This window comes from Phaethon aethereus (assembly GCF_964289735.1).
Source record: "Phaethon aethereus genome assembly, chromosome: 5".
Classification (NCBI taxonomy): domain Eukaryota; kingdom Metazoa; phylum Chordata; class Aves; order Phaethontiformes; family Phaethontidae; genus Phaethon; species Phaethon aethereus.
The window spans coordinates 41,168,816-41,189,175 of NC_138579.1; the positions used below are offsets into that span (position 1 = coordinate 41,168,816).

At 44.7% G+C, this 20,360-nt stretch overlaps 1 protein-coding gene across 2 annotated transcripts in view; it reads right to left on the reverse strand.

The window, feature by feature from the left end:
• The window catches only part of DPF3 (double PHD fingers 3), a gene marked incomplete at both ends in the record, with an annotated part of 161,238 nt that extends 141,438 nt beyond the window's left edge, over window positions 1-19,800 (reverse strand). For both annotated transcript variants that reach the window (XM_082000787.1, XM_082000788.1), the window contains one exon: window positions 19,769-19,800. In XM_082000787.1, the coding sequence (XP_081856913.1) occupies window positions 19,769-19,800 (32 nt within the window). The remainder of the gene's footprint in view (window positions 1-19,768) is intronic.
• Between the last annotated feature and the right edge of the window lie 560 nt (window positions 19,801-20,360).

Sequence of the window (20,360 nt, forward strand, 5' to 3'; positions counted from 1 at the left end):
AAACGTTGCAAAGAACAAAATAAAGCTCTGGTTATTTAGCCAGTAATCATAATTCCATCTTGCATTTCTGGGTCTCTCATTTTGAAACTTCTCAAGGCCTTTCTTGCAACACTGCTAAGTACTATGTGACTGCCAGAGCCCTTGAAACATAAAAACGGCCATATCAGGTCAGACCAAAGGTCCATCTAACCCAGGACTGTCTCAAACTTCAGCCAATAAGGAATCCCTAAGGAAGCACACGAAATACAGACAGGATATAGTGATATTCTGCGGGAAATATACTGGTATATTCTCTCAGCCTCTGGCAAACTGCGATTCAGGTATCTCTGTATTCAGTAACTGTTGAAGGATTTTCATTCCATGAAGTTGATCTTTTTGAACCCAGGTAAACTTAAATACCCCACGCATCACATTGTAGAGTGTTCCGCAGCTTAATTTACTATTTTGTGAAAAAATGTTCTCTTTTGTTCAGTTTCAACCAGCCTCTTTATAATCTCATTTGATGTCCTAACTTCTGGCTTCAAGAGAGAGGGAACATCCATCACCTATTTGCCCCTTCCATGATGCTCCTGATCTCATGAACCTCTCCCACATATCCCTAAGGAATCTTTTTTACAGACTGGAAAACCCAAATCAATTTAGTAATTCCTCATATGGAATTGGTTCCTTTTGATCATCCTTGTTTCCTTCTCTGTACATCTTCCAGCTTATTTTATCCTTTTGAAGACAAGGAGACCAAACTTCTCACAGTATTCAATATGCAGCAAACCTTGGATTTATATAGTGTCATAGTAATGACATTTGTTTTCTTTCCTGTCATAGAAACTCCTAACATTCAACCTGCCTCTCTTGCTTGATTTCTCCCTTTCTTTCTTCGTATTATTGCCATATTATTATCTTTCCCAGTTATTGAGCACAAAGCTAATATTTTGGTAGAACTATCTATTATAGCTCCAAAACCTTTCTTTTCAGCGGCAGCAACTAGTTCTGGCCCCCTTGCTGTATACATTAATTTGGGATTGGTTTTCCCCACAGGTATTAATTTACATTTATCTAAACTGAATGTAATTTTGATGAGCCCAGTCATTCAGTTTCATGAGGTCCTTCTTCAACACTTCACAGCAACCTTAGTTTTTTCCCCACCTGGAATATACTTAGTATTATCAGCTAAGTTTGCCACCTCCCTCTCCACTTTCTTTTCCAGCTCATTTGCAAATATCAGGAGGCGTAGGCACAATTACTGATCTAGCTGGGCCTCCGTGGGTGTCCTGATCAGTTGTTCCTAGCCTGTGTTTCCAGGGTTTTAACCAACTGTGCCTCTGAAGGACTTCCCAAGGCAGCTTAGTTTCTTTAAACACTTCTAGAGAAGAACATTATCAAAGCCATTTAGGAACCAGGCTGAGTGGCACGGTGGCTGCTGAGTGGGAGCGGCTGCCACTAGAGGAAAGCTTTGCTCCCAGCTGCAGGTGCCATTCCCATCCCTCCTACTCTCCCAGAAGGAAAAGGAGAAGCAGGCCTCGTCCTCCCCCAGCTATCCATTCCAGCCCTTCCTACATCTTCCTTCCCTATAGCCAGAATAGCACTGGCCTTGGCCGCGCATCCTTGGGGAGGCAAACTGCCAGGAAGCCCCGGGTCTCGTTAGAGTGCAGGCGACTGTGGTCCCCGGGAGCACCGCTGCAACCAGAGTAGGTGATACCCTGCATGAGCATGCTGGAGAGGGATTTTGTAATAATTATTGCGCTATAAGTGTGCTGCCAACTTAAAGCAGAAAAACAAATGTCTCATACAAGCATTGTCCCCTACTGCATAGCTACAATTTTATCATGAAGTAACTTTCATCACCCTTCATACAATCTCCAACTAAGCAAAAGTCTATCAACCCCAGGACTCTTTAGTCGCATCTTGGAACAAATAAGGATTGGGTCTAATATCAGTCATGACAATCAAGTTCACCGTTATATTTTATGTGTTTATAAATACATAAAAGGAAATATTAAGTGACAGCCTGAGCAGGCCTGTCAGAAAACAAAACCACTCCACATAACTCCTAGGCAAGTGGCACTTCTTAGGGACCAACAGCACTTTTGGCTCCTCTCTGATCTCTCCAAGTATATCCCCCATGATGCCTTCCCCCAGTGTGAAAGCCCATTGATTCCACCCTCTGGGAGCAGGTTCTGGTCTACACGCAAACTCTTGCTTATTGATTCTCCCCTACCCATTTTAAGTTCCCCACCCAAGAAACTGTTAAGAAGTAAATACAGACAACAACAACCACCTTCCTAATATAAAGTGTGGTTTAACTGTAACAGTAGAAACAAGGAAGAACTCAAAAGGCTTTAAAATAAAATCTATTTGTGCCTTCTCTGGCTGAATTCTAACCTTCTGGGAGGATGCAGCAGCAGGTCTATCTATATGTCCACCTGTTCCCTGCTAGTAACTACCCAAGGGAACACAATTTCATCTGGAGACAGTTTTTCCTCCTTCCCATTTGCTGGGGTTTTTTTGACTTCGTTAATCCAAAACCAGTTAAAGTGTAATCCAGCGGATACTTCCCACCCCAGCTGCCCACCTGTTACTACAGAACAATACTTGTAGTATTCATTTATGGATGTTCTTAGTCTTGTTTCTGTCCTCTCGATTTTGTTTCTTTCTTTTTTAAAATCAAAACCCTGCTACTAAACTAACCTGAGAAACTATACAATAAGCATCCCTCACAGACAGCAAATAATCAGGGAATATACAAAATGCAAAACATTGCAGAGTAGCTCCAAATCTCTCACTAGAAAGATGAAAATTCCTGAACAGCACCATCCTGAAATGGCTCAGCGAAGTGAAGTGCCTATAACAAACTTCTCTGCAGGAATGTACTGGGAAATGTAAAGGCAGTGGCTGTTCTTTACCACCTCGAAGCATGGAACCACTCAGGGTGAGCACAGTTTATCCAGCAGAAACGGTTTTGCAGGTATCTCAAACTGGGACGTAACTACTGTGCAGGGTTGTAGGGCACAAGAGGATCATTTGAAAGCAGAGAATTAATCGTACAGTTGGTATTAACATATGGATGAAACATTGCTTTAAAAGTTCAAACAGCAACTGTCAGCTGAACAAAGTTGGCATAAGAGTAACAAATGAGTTTTGCAATTGTGCTATTTTTACTATGTAATACCAATACTGTATAAAAGAACAAATGTTGTGTATATGTTCAATGCCAAACCTAAACCATTGCTAACGGCGTTGTTATGATGTGATTAAAATGTCACCATCATTATTTGCTAAAAAGGATTATTCTCCTCCCCAAGCAAGTGTTTTCATTACTGGAGTTTTACCAGACATGTTTGTGAGAAAGAAAGGTGAAGGAGTAACCCAACTCAAATATTTAAAAGCATTTAACCATTCTGGCTCATTGACAACTGTATGCTGTCTCTGTGATTTTTAAGAGCTGCTGATGCCTCATGGAAAAAACTTTGAAAAACATAGTATTGAAAAATAATTTTGCCAATGTGTCATATTTTCTGTCTTATCCTTTCCCTTGCTTCTCACTAGTAGAAGAATCTATGTGAAAACAGAACCTTGATTCTTTAGGTAGACAAAATTTGGATCTGAGCTCTGCCAAAGCATGTGGGTGTTTGGATCCTGTCCATTAAAGACATTTAACTTCAGATCCAGGTTCAATCTTCGAAGCTCGCAAGAAGCGCTGAGATCCAGGATTTTGTTCTGAGCCATCCCTGTTACCAAGAAGTCATCTGCTGCCTGTCCTGCATGTTAAGCTACAGACTTCTGCTAAGGACCTCATAGGTGGCTGCTGATGTCAACGTTTGCTGCCAAATTATAAGCATCGGGTGCTAGTGAATATCTGAAGTGGAGGGAGATTCTGAAAATTTAGGGTAGGGAGAATAAAAGGAATTTTTTCTGGTAGTACAGTTGTCTTGAAATAACATAGACTCGGTTTGTCTCTCACACTGGCATAACTTTTTGGACTTCAGTGAAATCACACTGACTGAGTACAAACAAAAACCACAGTCTGTATGAAGCTGAAGTTTTTTTTTCACATTCAGTGTGTTGAAACAACACATTCCAGCCCAGCCATAGAAGTTCCTGCTGCCTTGTAAGCACAGAAAACAGAGATTCACCCCAAATCCCCCACTCTGCAAATTACTGTGAGTGGAGAAGGAGAGCAAGCCAAACTTCCTCAGCTTAAAAAGATGCCAAACTGGACATAATTTAAAAAAAATAGAATGACATTTCAGCATGGCCTTGGCTCTCTTATTTCCCAATTCAGCTACACAGGGCAGAGAAATGGAAAAGCTGGATAGATACCTTCCTTAGGAATGTGCAGGAGGGCATGCTTTTTGTGTGACCTTGCCCCTCCTTTTATCAAAACACTTCTCTGACTTTCACTGACATTTACCCCAAGGACATTGAAGCAAAGCAAGAGAGAAGACTAGCACGCAGACTGCCCGCCTGCTCCAAGAAAAGCTTTTCATCAGTGGATTTACTGACAACTGGGATATCTAAGGAAGACTGACAGATTCGTAAGTGCCCAGGGTTTGTGTTTCACTGTTGCCAAGCCACAAGACAAAAAACACAAGTCTAGCAGAGGACTAAAAAACTAGAATTTTGTGAGGGGTGAGCCAACACCTACCATCCACATTGGGAGAAAGAAGGAAAAGGCAACAGTACATAAATCAGCCTCCAGATTTCTGAAGTGCCACCTACCTGATCCTCTTGCATTGTGTAGTATCACAATACTAGACAACCTGTGACACAGACTTCAAAGAGGCTGCTTAGTTTGAGCAGAGAGACCTGAGTTTGCCCACAGAACCCCACTGTCCCTTCCTCTGAAGAACCAGAGACAAGCAGTAATTGCTAGAAGAAATGAAAAAAAAAAAACCAAAGAAACCAACTCCAGTCACAGTTCTCAACTGTCTTGCACTTCATATGGTCATTTACGTCTGGGCAAAGTGAAACACTTCCAAACCACAGCAGCAGTAATCTACACTCGCTTCCACTGCATTAGGCATGAGACTGAAGAATCAGGCCCTCTCTCACAAGCAAAATGTCCCCAACAATGAATGACAAGTAAAATATAGGCTGTTTAATTCCACTTGTTTTAGAAAACAGTCAATTTAGAAAGGTTACCATAAGACAGCAGCAAAAACCTGCTCCTGAACTCCCAACATCTCAAGCCATAGCCTTGTCAATAGTACACAGGGTGCAAAAGATTATGGCCAGCTCAGGCCATTAGTTTCCTTTCTGGGCAGAAATCCCAGCATAACAGATACTTATGCATATTCTGTCCTCATTTTATCTAATTACAAATATCTCTCTAGGGATGGGGAGGGGAGAAGAGGTTTGATCATACAATTTTAGGTCACTTATGCAAAGGGTTGCTGGGATATGCATTGATCCAAAGAGTGCTGTAATATTTTAAAAGTTCCCAGAGCACTCTGGTAAGAAAAAAATAAATACGTATATATGTATCATTTTTTCCTATTTATATGAGTTTTTGAAACTGATCAATAGAAAAGAGTTGAACCATATAGTGCAATAAATCAGTGAGAAGTATAGGGAAATATTTAAAAGGCCAAGACGTTGATTAACGAACAATATCATGTTTTCCTAAACACCATTCATAAATACATTCTTTCTTTCCGATATCATACATGCACACAAATATATATGTAATATGCATACACATGTTTTTCTCTGAATAAGACCAATAACATCAGAGAAAATGGAACAAGGTCATTTAAGAAAAAAAATTAACTTTATGTTGCTCCTTTGGATTTTTACTTAATGGTTGCAACTCTAGTGAAAGATACAACATGGTTTTACATTGATGAACTTCTAAAAGCCACATTTAGGCATGATCTAATTAAGTAAAAGAACTTAATATTAAAGTAGAATTGCCCCTGCTTGCCCTAGATCAGCATGGCCTAAGTCTTCTGCAGTCCAAGTATAGGTACAAAATTGTACAATTCAATCACAAAGTGCTTCAAACCTGCTCCTTAAGCATGGGAGGAGTGGAATACAGCAGAACTTGGGGAATTTCTTTAAGAGAAAAATGCAAGAATTGTTTGAAACTTGTATGGAAAGACTGGAGGAGTTATTGGCTGAATAATTACCTCAGAAAAGGACATCAGAATTAAACAGACACCCTTCAGGAACAGAGAACAGTAGTAATAGAAGAAAAAAATGGATCTTAAGGTCAGGAAGTATAGGAAGAATTGCCAAAGTGAAGAGTTAGAACTTGCAAAAGCTATTAAAAATAGTAATATTCTTCAGACATCAAAATAAAATCATCAAAGAAAGTTCAGCTGTTTTGCAGTTAGAATGGTACATAGATTAAACAGAACGTAGGTACAGGCCAACAATGAAAGGAATGCTGTGCTTCAGTGGGATGACTGAGGTGGAAGCTACAAAGGCATTTGTGCAGTCGAGGCATAAATTCTGAATAATCTCTGCCCAGGAACTGTGACATGAAACCATACATCTACTGGCAAGTTCTTTAAACAGGTACTGCACATCATGGTTACTACTATATTACCAAAGTATAGCAAACAAAAGAAAATAATCTTTGTTAATTCTTTTAGAACACAAACCTTGCAAATTATTGCTGTAAGGCTGAGCCAGAGGTTACTCACATGCAGTTTTTTAAGTGCAAAATGATCAAAGACACCCTTGAACAATGAAATTACTAAGATGCAAGGTCCATACCTTGTGCCAGAGTAACTTGGCATCTTACCTTTATAAGACTCTGATATTCTAGATGACTTCTTCTTAGCTACTTGGACTTTAAGAAAAATGTTTCATACAGTACTATATGAGAAATTACTGAAAATGGCAAAGATGAAGATTAATACAAGAATGGTGATACGACTGAAAACCTACTGAAGGAGGGTTGGACACACATAAAGTCCTAAACAGAGACAGTAACTGTCTGACAGGAGGTTACTTCTGAAGTTCCAGAAAGGACTGGTCCAGGGACTGATCTTATTCAATATTTCCATTAATGACCTTAGCACAAAAAGTGTGTGTGCTGATAAATGTTGGCCACTTACACAAGTTGAAGGGACATCAAGGAAGTTAAGAATATCAGGCAAGAAGAATTAGATGGAGTGAACTCAGTATAAATTTGAGATCATCTCAACAACAGCAGCAACATCTCAACAACAACCACCTTCTCCTGAAAGGACAGAAGCAACATAACAGTATCAGTCTACCACAGGATGACTATGAATCACCAGTACAATACAATCACAAACAAATGCAAAAGCAAGGTGCTCCCAGAAGAGGTAAAAAATAAAGTTATTGTAGAGGGCAAAACCTCACCTGGAACAGAGTACAGTTCTGTGTATTCACACTCAAGAAAGCTGAATGTGAGTAATCCAAGCTGGAGTGGAGAAGGCAAAGGCAATAAATACTCCAGCGATCAACGGAAAGGAAATGATAGCACAGACAGTTTAGTATATCAAAACAAAAACTGAGAGGGCTTATAATAGTGTCGCACAAATGCGTGACAGTGGAGAGGAAGACATGGAGAGAGTAATAGTATTTAAACTAACAAACAACTCCGTGCTGGCACCGGAACAAATGGGTATAAACTGGTCACAAGTAGGACTAGGCTAGGGATTAAAATGCTATTTCCAGCCATCAGAGCAGTGGGTTCTGGAACCCTCCCAAGAGGAGTAATGGGAACAAACAGTCCAAGTGGGGATTTAAGACAAGGACTTTTCAGTTTATGAAAGGGATTATCTGACATGGTACCATGGGACTGGACATAAGACCCAGGAACCCTCTTTTAAACCTACACTTCTATTAATTGAGCCTCTGTGGCCAATTTGGCCTTTGTCTTCTCCTTTGAAAGTACCCACACAGGAACCAATTAGTGCCAGCTGGGATGGCAGCCTTTATGGTAGAGGTACCTACCCACTAGAAACAGGACCAGGCTCACCCACATGTTCAAGACAAGATACTAAGCATAGCCTCTTGCTTTAATAGGCACTCTAGTTCAACCTGACCTTTGATGGTAGTACACCATGCAAGAAAATTGTGTTCAAGCCACTGTCATGGTCCCTTAAGTGCTTTGCCAAGAGACTACTAGTGCCAGCATCCAAACCATTCGTTCTTCCAGCTGCAGAGGCATGTGCAGAATTCCCTTCAAAGGTAATCTATATCAAACCTCCTGGGTGAGCATCTTCCCAACACTTCAGCCTCCAAAAACTCACTACTCTTATCCAGTCCTGTTAGCCAGCCACTCAGAGGAGACCTCTGCACTGCAGGTGCTGCCTGCAACACCACACGAGAACTACTGGCCAGTTTAATGAGGCCTTTTTGACAATCAAAATTAAAACTCAAGGGAGTCAAAATGACAGAAACCAAAAGAAATATCCAGGTTTACCAGAATTTCTTCACACTAAAACTGAAATTTTCGTGCAGCTTTTGTATCAATGTGAAGACCTAACACTCATCATTTGAGCTGGCCTCTATTGGAAAAAATAGTACTTATAAAGACAAAAGCGAAAGGTCAAAGTCCTACAGCCCTGAAAATAGATGTGTCGGAGGGAAAAACCTGACAGGTCCTGATTGATAACCATGCTTGAGGGAAGCTGCTGGAGGAAAACTGCTGCAGCAAAGGCTGCAGGGAGTTACTGTTCCAAAACCCTGCTGCGGCAGAAAAGGCACATGTGGCTGCTAGAGCAGGAGATGGACATGGTTAATTGACTGGGAAAGTTTAGCAGAGATGGAATTAATGCAAAGAGCTCAGAGCCCAGGCGTGCAATTCTGTTACCAAGGGAAGGAACCATTCGGCTGGAATTGCAATCCATTTTCAGGTCAGAGCCTTTCCCAAAGGCAGAGTGCTCACCCCTCATCTGTTCCTCCTCTCCCCTCCGAGGGGTGCATGGAGGAGAAGGTAGCTGGAAACAGCAGCCTGGGAAATAGACTGCCCTTTGAAGGTCAGACAGGTTTCGACTTCACATGGTATGTTTAGCAGTGAGCAGAGACAGCCTCTACTAACCCTAGGACTTTGTGGATAAGTTAGTTGTGGAAACAAAACTAGAAAGTTAATAATAGGGGAGAAGGGAATTTACTTTCAGATCTACTCAGCAGAATAAGTACCTGAACCAGATACGTTTGCAATCTGGTCAGATGAGAATGCCAGGAGTTAGTTACTGTGGAATCACAGCAACAACATGGAAAAAAATACACCCAAACAATTACTTTTTTTAAAGTGAACTGCAGAGGAAGACAGGAAAGACACAAACACAAACCACAGACCAGATGACTTAGATGATCTTATGCAGTGATGCATTGCCAATATTTTGATAAGTAGCACCCACAACTGTGTTCCTTTCAGTTTGTGTTTCAGACTCACTTTCCTCAGTAAGGGAGGACTAGATTTGGGAAATTCTTCATTTCTTCTGCCATTTTAACAAAGTCTTTAAATACACTTACACATACTTACAAGTAGCGTCGTAAAATAAACTGAGTCAAACTGTTCTCACATCAATGACTTTGAATTCAATGCATGAATTGTACTGAACAGACTGTCTGGTGTGCAGCATGTATATTTTGAAATGCAAAACTACTTGCCACTTCATGTGATCTGGTTTGCTGGGTGGTAAAAATCTTTGCACACCAACAGTGCATTTATCAGCTCCAGGCACAAACCTTAAGGATGGTTTAGCGATATTTATCAGTGAACTTCCTCCGTCAGAACCAGGCAGACAGTCTTAACTCACTTTCCCACACTTCCTCCGTGCCCCTAATTTCAGCTCGGCCATGGAAGTGCTACCAAGGAAGGATTCCCATTCACTTTCAACACATCACTCGTATATGGTCTAACACTCAACACCAAAAGCAAAGTAACGTGGCTTCTAAACCTCCAATTTTGTCCATGGTTAATGGTGTGACTACTGTGACCGTCACCAAGTCAGTCAGTGCGTGCCATTCCTCCCATCAGAAGAACGAAGAAAATAATCCCATGAAAGGGACTGTGATGCTTACTTTAAGCATGATTATAAAGCATTTTCCTGCTCTGGCATCAAAGTGCCACATACTTTACATTACAAATAACACATATTTTTCTTAATTCTTTCATGCTGGAACCTCCTGAAATCCTCATTGCAGGATACATAAAGAGAAAATTCCAGGTGGGAGAAATTTTGTATAGCTGCTTTCTGCTCAGTCTGAAGAAATCTCACTTGGCAGAGCTACTCACAGTAGGCAAAGGTAGTCTTTTGCAGGTAAAGGGGGACCCTCCTACAGACCTGTATTCATGCACAGGAAGTTAACTACATTTTAGCAACAGGTAATTACATTAGTGCCTCCTCTACTGAGCCTGGCTAGCATGAGAGTCATACCTGACTGAAAATTAGCTCATGACTTATCTATGCCATACAACAAGTCAGGGGTCAGATTTAATTCAGTAGGCTCTGACCTGCTATGCTGCAACTGCGAAACAAATCTGCCTCTCCCTGCGCTCGAATGCAGAACACTGAAACGAGTCTTGCTTCAACACAGAACCCAGATGCACCATCTCATACTCCCCATCCTCCTCCAAAACACCAGGGTAGATCATAGAGAGTCTGTCCTCCCAGTCCTGAAGCCATTAAAAACTCTCCTCCTAATCGTGTATGAGGGGCCTGAAACAAACATTTCATTTTGGGAAATGACTCAGGAAGAACATGTGAGGAAGCAGAGCAACAAACAACACATAAGGTGGATATAAATCCAGATAAAATATTAAAATCATTAAAGGGTTGCTGCTCCCTGAAGGTTGGAAAAAACGAAGAGAGTTAATTAAAAGCAATCTCCACACAGTGCTGAGCTAGCCTGCCCTGATAAATCAACAGCTAGGACTGTGCTTGTAGAGGTCAATGGGGGAAAGAGGTTGGGAGGCGGGGGAGAGGAAAGCTAGGAGAAGATAAAACATTTAGCTGAGACTATCGACAAAAACGAATCAGAGCTGGTGACAGAAAATTGAGAAGGGTTTTCCACATATTTCCCCCATCAACATTTTTTGGTTAGATTTTGACCTCAGGAATGACTGTTCGCCATCAACGTAACACCAGCTAACCTGACCAAGTTCCCGTTCATTTGTATCAAGCATAGGAGGAGAGAGAGGAGAGTGAAGGCTTTGGGGCCCCATAGGTAGAATGCCTAGGGAGATATTAACATTGTTTTCATCCATATGCCATTTGATGACTGAGGACTAACATCACCAAAATTAACAGAGGGGCAAATCATTTCTGGAGAAGCACCTCCTAAAAATTAAAGGGTTAGTCAGATGTGATGCAGCAGTAGAGGTATCTCAATGCTGCAATTGAACCACACCTGCAGAGAAAGAGCTCACTGCTGAGTCTTCCCATCACCTCTCGCATACCTCTTGACTTGCGCTATCCCAACTATAAAAGGTACTAATCTCCGAACTAAAACTGTGCTCCTGATTTATTCTATATTTCACATCAAAAGGTATATGCTAATGAAAAACTTCAAGGATAAAGAGTCCATAGAAAACACAAAAACCTACAGTCTTCAAAACATCCTTTAGTAGTTAAAAAAAAAAAACAACAAACACACAAAACAAAAGCAGTCCGGGGAAGCTTGTAGATACAAGTGGGTTCATGTTAGAATTTCTAATATTGGACACTGGTGAATGATTTATCTGAAAAATACTTGTTTTAGACTAGACTATTTCAGTTGAAAGGGACCTACAACAATCATCTAGTCCAACTGCCTGACCAACTCAGGGCTGACCAAGTTAAAGCATATTATTAAGGGCATTGTCCAAACATCTCTTAAACACTGACAGGCCTGGGGTGTCAGCCACCTCTCTAGGAAGCCTGTCCCAGTGTTTCACCATCCTCTCGGTAAAGAAACAATCAGGACAGCAGCCTCAAACATGATGCACTTTTTATTTGTAGTCAAGACCAAAGGAGTTCAGCAGTAAAACAGTTTTCTGAACCACTGTTTCCATTATTCCTTATTCAGATTGCATAGGTTTTAAAGTAATCATAACCATAAGATATATTTGTCCCCATCACTGACTCAACACAGGCTCTCAGGAAACAATATTGAGACCAAAATACTTGAACAGTCACAAATCCATGGATTACTTTCTTCAGAACTGTTCTTGAAGGAAACGGAAATATGGACGTTACTTTTCCCTTGAAGAAATAATACTAACTTTGTGTCTCCCTTATAAGTTTCCCTATAGCACTGGTCATTGGATATCTGGGCTACAACTCTAGCCATTTCAATTTTTCTCCCAACTCTGTGACTAATTACATTAGGCTGTGGATCCACAGGAACACTAGAAACTGAGACGTTCCTAGAACCAGACCAAAAATTTCACAGCCACATGAAACAGAGCACTGAACTGGTGTTCACTTACTCTTCCAAAACACGAAAAGCACCCAAAACATTTTCAAGAGGAAATTTTGTTCCAACAGGCATAATCTATCTTCCTGTGGCTAGCATGAAGCCAACTCAAAGCATAAAAGCAGCATAAGCACTGTACTTTGCGTTTTGGCAGGAGTAGCATGCCCGCATCTGATCAGATCAAATCAGCCCTGCCAGCTGATGCAGTAGGGCAGACTGGAATTAACCAACTCGGACGTGGCCTTATTCCACTGCGCTGCACCTGATTTTCTTTGTACCGTCCAACCTATTTAGATTTTTGAGACCTACAAGGCAGGAAGCATTAAGGCATGTGTTTGTAGAGAGTTTAGCACAACATCTTAACCAAGGCCTTGTATCCCAAGGTGGGGCGGGGAGTGGAGGGTGGTCTGATAAGAAACAGGAGGGAGAAACTATAAATTATGTGGGATTCCTTTCTTTTGCATACTAAGATTTCATATGCATGTTACAGTTGGCATTCTATATTAGTTCATAAAAATGATCAGAAAGCAAGGACAGCATTATCAGATGTCAAAGACCGATACAAGTCACGGTGTTGTATGAATGGAGAGATGATCCTCAGCTAGGATGGATCAGTTCCGTCACATGCAACTGCAATATCAAGTACCACTTCCAGCCCTTCTCACTAGAAGAATAACATTGATAGAGCCAGCGTCCCCATCAACACCTGAGCAGAGGACTCTCTCCCAGCTACAGCCCAGCAGAACGCGAAATTAATGACTCAGGATTTGGCAAGCACACGCTGCTGATCACAGCCACCTAGTGCGCACTCATCAGCACCCGTCCCTGCCCTGCTCTCGCTGCTTCACTGACTCCCTGTGCAGCCTCCCTTCAGACAGTGCTGGGGTGCCAGTAAAACCTTCCACGCGGCTGGAATTGCAACTCTCTGACCGCACCCGGCTCAGGCAGGTAGCCTGCAAACTGAGACACACGCTGACATACTCCTGCTATTCCCACACTGGAGGGGATGGGGGTGTGAGAAGGATATTTGCCAGCAGCCATTGAGACACTGCATTATTCTTCTCCGAGACATCTGCTGGGAATCTGTGCTTAAAATATGCTCTGCTGGAAAATAAACCATATATAACAGTTAAAAAAAAAGGTCATACTTCTAACAATTTAGGCTATTAAAGATAAATAAGAACGTTAAACACTCAGTATTCAAGCACTGACTTATGATATTTGTGTTACATGTCACTCAGTTTAGACAGTGAAAATACACTGGGCAGTTCTCTTCTTTTGAAGTAAGAAAGAAGAAAGGAAATCTACTTTCTGCTTCTCACATACTAGTCCAGTGTATTTGGGTTTGTTCCACAAATTGTAGAGAAGTTTTCAAAGACAAGAAAGAAGCACTTCCATCCGAAAAAATTTGTTAAAGATAAAAAGGGGTGATTTTAAAAGTATGCTTTCTTTCAGATTGTATTGATGAGATAACTTTCCTTAAAAGAAAGAAACCAGTGCTAAAACTGGGGCCTGCACTAAGGAAGCGATTAACACACCTCAGTCTCTGCATCCCGGGCAAAACTGCCAGGCAAAGCCAGAAGAGCAGTACAGTCCTAATGAAGCCCTTGGAACAGGCCTTAAGCGATGTTGCCTTGGTGCTGCTTCTCTGCACGTGGGAGTATGCCACCCCAGCCAGGGGATCCTCAGATCAGAGGTCGGTCTGTCCAAGGGAGAAAAACGTCAACTCCTGAAACAGATTCATTCCACTCCTACAAGTCCTCGGGGATAAACAATACAGGGATGGTTCTTGCTCAAGGCCGCATCACATACAGACAACATAGTGATGAGCCCAGAATAAATACCAAGATTGTAAAATTGATTTACCAAGCAAAGAAATTCAGCTCTGACATGAAAGACAAACCAGAACGAGAAAACACCAGACTCCGCAAACGATAATCCTAGAAGATGGCTTATTCACAGCCAGTGGAGGCTTTGGAATGCCTCATTTCGGGACAGCAGAGGTACAGCCAGATGTCATAAATTGCAGAAGATGGATATACAAGATGGACAAAGTCTGCTCTTGAGAGCAACCTCCAAATACCACACTTCCAGTTTTAGGAAAGCAGAGGAAGAAATCAATTTTCATTAGGCTACACAAAGGGTGAGCCACATTACCTTCACTATGACTCAGACTGAAGACAGAGCCCCATTTTGCTTTGTGTACCAGACTTCTACATGGTCTGGGTAAACTATTCCCACTAGGACACTGTGAATCCTATCTAACGGACATTATGCACCCAGCCCATTGGACATGTGCTTACCTTAAATTTATTACACCCTCCAAAAAATCATACCTTTGGGCCTCTGTAGCACAACCCAGAGAGTTCAATATTGCTTTCACACACCACAAGTAATATGTTTTAAAAACTTTTTCTTCAGCAAAAATTTTGTGATACAACTTCCATCCACCCACACAACTGGACAGACTATGAAAGGCTGGAACACCAACAAAACAAGATTACAAAAGCCCTGCAACAACTAATCATGCACAAGCAACTCATGGAACCAGACATAACAGTGTAACTAGTAACATAGCATTTATCAGACTCTCTCATATTCAAACCAGAGTATCCTCCGGTCATCTTCACTTGGCTTCTCTGCCCCCCAATGCCTTTGGTTTTCAGATTATGTTCCCTTGCATAAATACAATAGCATTCATCCCTCATTTTCTCTGAAAGCTGGTGCTGAGATACAGAAAATACAGTTTTCATGTGGACAACAGTTTTGGTTTGAAATGTGTCACACTAGGGCTCATTTATGTTTTTAAGTGACTTCAGAGCCACATTGGAAATGCTGTAGAGATTTTGGTACGCTATTTAATGTGCCCAACAACCCTGTTCTGTCAAGCAGAAGAAAATTCCCTTCTGCAAAGCCACGTTAAAATCACCTCCACATCCCTTGTAAACACTGAACTGGCAACCTAACTGTCCGTCTCTTTTATTGCTTCCACCTGCTGAAAGCAGCACTGCACATTATACTTTCACTTCAATATTAAAAATCAGCAACCAGATGCTTATGCAACAACACCCTCCCCAAAAAAACCCAAGCCAGTCTTCATCAGCACTTAATCAGGACATAGGGCTGTTTCAGGGACAGGTAATGGGATATGAGACCTTCCAGCGAAGAGTCCGCAGCTTGAATTCAAGCCAGAGTTAGCACTAATGAAATATTCTTGCTGTACAGGACCTGAAGACTCATGCTGGACTGTTGCCGACATGAAACAGGTATGTGAGCACAAACCATTTCTTCACAGGTGCCTCATGCCACAGAATTCATCATCACAAGGATGGCCATTTGGCAGCCCAGGGGTCAGAGCTGGCTGTCACGGCAATTTTATCTGAGAAGGTACAGCAACTGGAAAAGCGACCGCTGCTGTGTGTTTGCAGCAGGAATGCAGAGACAGAACAGGCCTGGTAGGGTTTATAAGGTCAGCTCTAGCACTGTGCACACAAGTCTGCAATGATATGGTCCCCAAACACCTGGCAGGGAATAAGTGTCCCCAAGCACATCAAAGTTATCTGACAATACAGTCGGCATGCAAGTGACCTGGCCTAGCATTTGAGCCTGAGTTACCCTCTTTTGTCCCAGAGGCTGTCTTGAGCAAAAGAAAGGGAGAGCACCAGCACTGCTACTCCAAGCCCAAACTACTGGAAGGCAACAGCTCTTCTTGTGAGCATCCAGGCAGAGAGCTATACGGCATGAGGGAATCTCACATGCAGAAAAGGCAATAGCCTAACATATGTTCCAGTGAGTATGTTTAATTGACAACGTGAAATAAAAGTCAGCTGTGGGAGTAAAGACAGAGCAGGGGTGGGGGGAAACCAGCCCTGCTTCTAGATAAGACTTTGTAAATTACAAGGTCTTAATTACATTAAATGCATTATGGTACCATATGCACATCGCTAATAAGGCAGAGATGGAGGAAATGGGACTAGATGCCAAGGCTGTAAGTTGAACGTCTGCATTCTAGACTTGATCTTTGAATTAGAAAGCTCCTGAACAACTTTGTCCTAGTTTAGCCATCCATAAAACAAAGGCAATAATCCTTTCTTCACAGGGGTGTTGAGAGGTTTAATTAATTAATGTTTACAAAGTCTGTCGAGATTTCTGACTGACATTTGTAGTAATTCAGAATACTTTTTAACTGCATGTTTCTTCTACTGCACTGCTCAAATGCCTCCATACTAGGATATCCAAAGGAGAAGAAGAAGGAAAGAAAAAAATACGGAGATAGCTACACAGGCTAGTAGAAAAAAACAACCCAACAAATCAAACACTTCAAATCCACCGTTGTCCCATCAAAGCTATCCGAATACTGCCCTTCCTGTAGATGAAGAAGAATGGGTTTATCCAGACACCTGATGCCTTTCCCTTGCAGATCTGTTAAACTTACAATCTCCGACATTTTTACCCATAGCACCACGTTGGTGGTGGTAAACAACAAGGTATTAAATGGCAGAAATAATAGGCAGTCAAGTCAGGTTGATTGGCTCACCAGAGGAAGTGGAGAAGAGCAAAGGGATGAAAACACCAAAAGAGAACCACAAAGTGAAAAGAGAGCGCTACACGGAGAAAGAGGCAAGCTGAGTGTAAGGAGGTGCCAATCATTAATGAGGGACTCCACACACTGAGCTATTCTATGTAATGTATTCCCACAGATGCTCAGGTACAACTGGAATACATTATCCCGAGAGACTAGTCTAGCATGAACAAGGCCACATATGTGTCCAAGAACCGGAGATAAACTGAATATTGGACACACTTAAATGCACAAGCAGACACAGGGAGCCGCTTGATACCTGAGCTAGGATTTCTCATTTCTACATTGTCCCCCATCTCAGAGCAAAACCTTTGTGTGGCCAGTTTCTGTAGGGGGCGTTTGTGGGTTTTGAGATATAATCAAAACGCAGACAGAGGAAATGCAAATGCCATTCAGCTCTCTTTCATTGTCAGGAAGGACACATGAGGATAAAACACTGTGCACCGCATCCCTTCCCCTATTATGTGACTTACTGCTTTTGTCCTAATTTATCCCATGCATAATTTATTTACATGTGTATTGTTTCCCGATCAGCAACTTTAAAGAGTAAGTGAAAATTATAAAATGTTTTATTAAACAAGTTGTTAATAAAAAATGCAGATGGTGTCAGACAGCCACTACCAATTCTGTTTCCTCCGCACAGCATTAGTACTTTAAAAGGCACACAGAGAAAAGCGAACCCAGTACTTGATGTCTATTGTTTCCTCCTCTCACACCTCCCAGGGGGCGAGGGGAGGAGAAGGGAGCTAATTATAAATGCCCTAATCCTGCCCTCCCCGACTTTAGCAGCAGCGGGATCGGGCCCCCGATTCGTTTCGGCCCAGGCAGCCGATTCGGCTGGATCCGCCCTCTCCGGAGCTCCGCCGCGGCTGTTGGGAGCCCCACGGTGTCACGAAGTGCGTGGCGAGGTCCCGCGGCGGCCGCCCCCCGTGAGCTCCCCGCCTTCAACCGCCGTCCCCGGAGCCCACTCTGCCCCGGGCTTCCTCGCCACCGGCGATACTCGCCCGTGGCACAAAGGTACGCGGCTTTTCCCAGCCCAGATGAGGAGCCGCGCGGTGCGGCCCGTGCGCTTCGGGGTGCGTGGGGTGCGCCGCACGCGGCCGGGAGGGGCACGGGGAGAAGTTGCTCTCGCCTGCGCAAGTATTAAACCTGCCGCCAAACCGGGGGGGACGGGACAGGACGAGGACACACACGACAGGCTGTCTCTTCCACGCGGTTTTCGCAGCGTGTTCGAGCCCACCACCCTCCGCGAGGCTACTGGGACGTCTTTGATTCATCCCCGACAACCGCGCTCCCCTCGCTCCGCGGTGTTTTCAGACGGTGCTGCCGAGAGGACGGGTAAATGAAAGCAAAGGTTTTCTGCCAGGACGGAGCAGGAAAGCTGATAAAACATGTCAGCACCCCTTGCCGGTTCGAGGCTGTCCGTTCCCTCCGGATCGCAGAGGGACAGCGGCAGGAATCCCTGGAAAAAAAGCCTTCAAGTGTTTTTCCAGCTCCAGCCAGAGAGACCTAGAGTCGGGAGAGAAAAAGAAAAAAAAAAAACAAAACCAACACAAAAAAACCCATAACCTCGCAGCCCTCATTTCATCTCTGAAAACTCAGACGTATAAAAAACACCCACTCAGCGCAGCCAGAAAGTGCAAACGAAGCGTCACCGCCAGGTACTCTGCTTCCCGGCTTCATTAGCACGAGCGCTGCCCCCGTTAGCAGAGAAGACGTTCTAAAAAGGTTAAGACAGCTCCTCTCCCCACACACGGTGCCAAATCCCACTCTCCCTAATGCCTTCAGGGATTAACGGCGTGCGCTGCAGACCACAAGGAGAATACAGGGCGCGATCCAGAAGACGGCAAACGGCTCCCGCGGCCCCCCTCTGAAACCGGCCTTTAGTTCCAGGGCAGGAACCCCGGAATATCTCCCCGCAGCAGAAGCACCTGCCCCCTCCCGCGCACCACCACCCCCGCTCCCTCCCCGCGTGTCAGACCCCGTCCGAGCAGCCCTTGGCTGCGTGTGCCCACTCTCAAGATGGAAACACAACCAACTCTCTTTGCCACTTTGAAAAGCGAAAGCCTGTCATATGCAAAACAGATCTCCGGACTTCCTGCCCCAAATCGACGACCGGCACTCCCAAGTCATTCATTTCACGCAAGTCCGCTTCCCTCCGTCTCCCTTTCGCTCCCCCTCTCCCTCAGGAGCGCCGGCAGTGCCCCTGCTGCCCCGCTTCCCCGCCGCCTCCCCGCCGAGGCGCGAGGGGCCCGCTGCGCTCCCCCGCGCCAAGTCATCCCAACTCCGCAAAGGTTTGCGGAGGCAACTCCGAGCTGTGCCCGGAGCGCGGAGGCAGCGGCGCACCGAGCCGTGTGTGTGTACGTGCGTGTGTCGGCCCGTGTCCCGGCCCCGCCGCCGCTGCCCAGGGCCGCTCCTACCCTCGCCGGACCCTGGTGCGGCGGCGGCAGGACGCTGTCAAGTGCGCGGGGCCCCGCGGGACGCCGCCGTTACCGTCCCCGCGCTGCGCTCCGGGAGCGGCCGGCAGCCCCCCGCTGCCGCCGCCGCCTTCCCCCCACCCCGCGCCCGGGCGCCAATTAACCGGCGCACGAGCCGAACAATTTTTCCTCGTTAATTTCGGCGCGAGCCGCGGGGATGTGTTTCACAAAAAACCAGCGAGTAGCTGGGGCAGAAAGGAGGGCGGGAGGAGGGACCCGCCGGGAGGCTGCCGGCACCCAGCTCAAGCTGGCAGCCGGCGCCGGAAAGGCGCCTTTTTTCATATTTAAACCACGCGGAATATGTACATTTTTGATTCCTACTTACGCTTTCAGGGGGTTGTGAATGACAGTCGCCATTTTGCTACAATGTAACAGAATATTGTGTCTCGGAGTTCTAAAGGTTCGCTCAGGGGAAGCGGCCAGCCAATCAGGACGCGGCATACCGGCCCGCCGACCAATCCGGCGCCGCGGGCGGAGCCGGGGCTCTGCTAGTTATTAGGGGAGCTGTCAAAGCCCAGAGGTCACTCCCTCTCCGTGGAACTGCCGGCGAGCAGGTCTTAAAGGGGCAGCGCCCGTCGGCGGGGCCGCCGCCGCGCCGCGAGGATCGAGGGGGCGAGGGGGAGACTTCCCCGCAGCTCTCCGGCTCCCGCTCTAACGCGCCGGGAGAAGGAAAGCCGGACTCGCTCCTCGCCCCTTCGCAGCGCCCTCGCTGCCCCTCGTCTCCCAGGTGGCGTGCCCCACCGGGGAAAAGAGCCCGCACCGCAGCGCTCGCTCCTCACGCTCCCCGGTAGCCTCCGTCGCGGGCTGTTTCCCGTTCCTCAAAGCCGCTCTCCCCGCCAGGTCTCCGGGAGCCGCCGGCGCTGGCAGCGGCTGCAGGGCAGCGCCGCTCCCGCTCCCCGCCCCCCCAAAGGAATTTC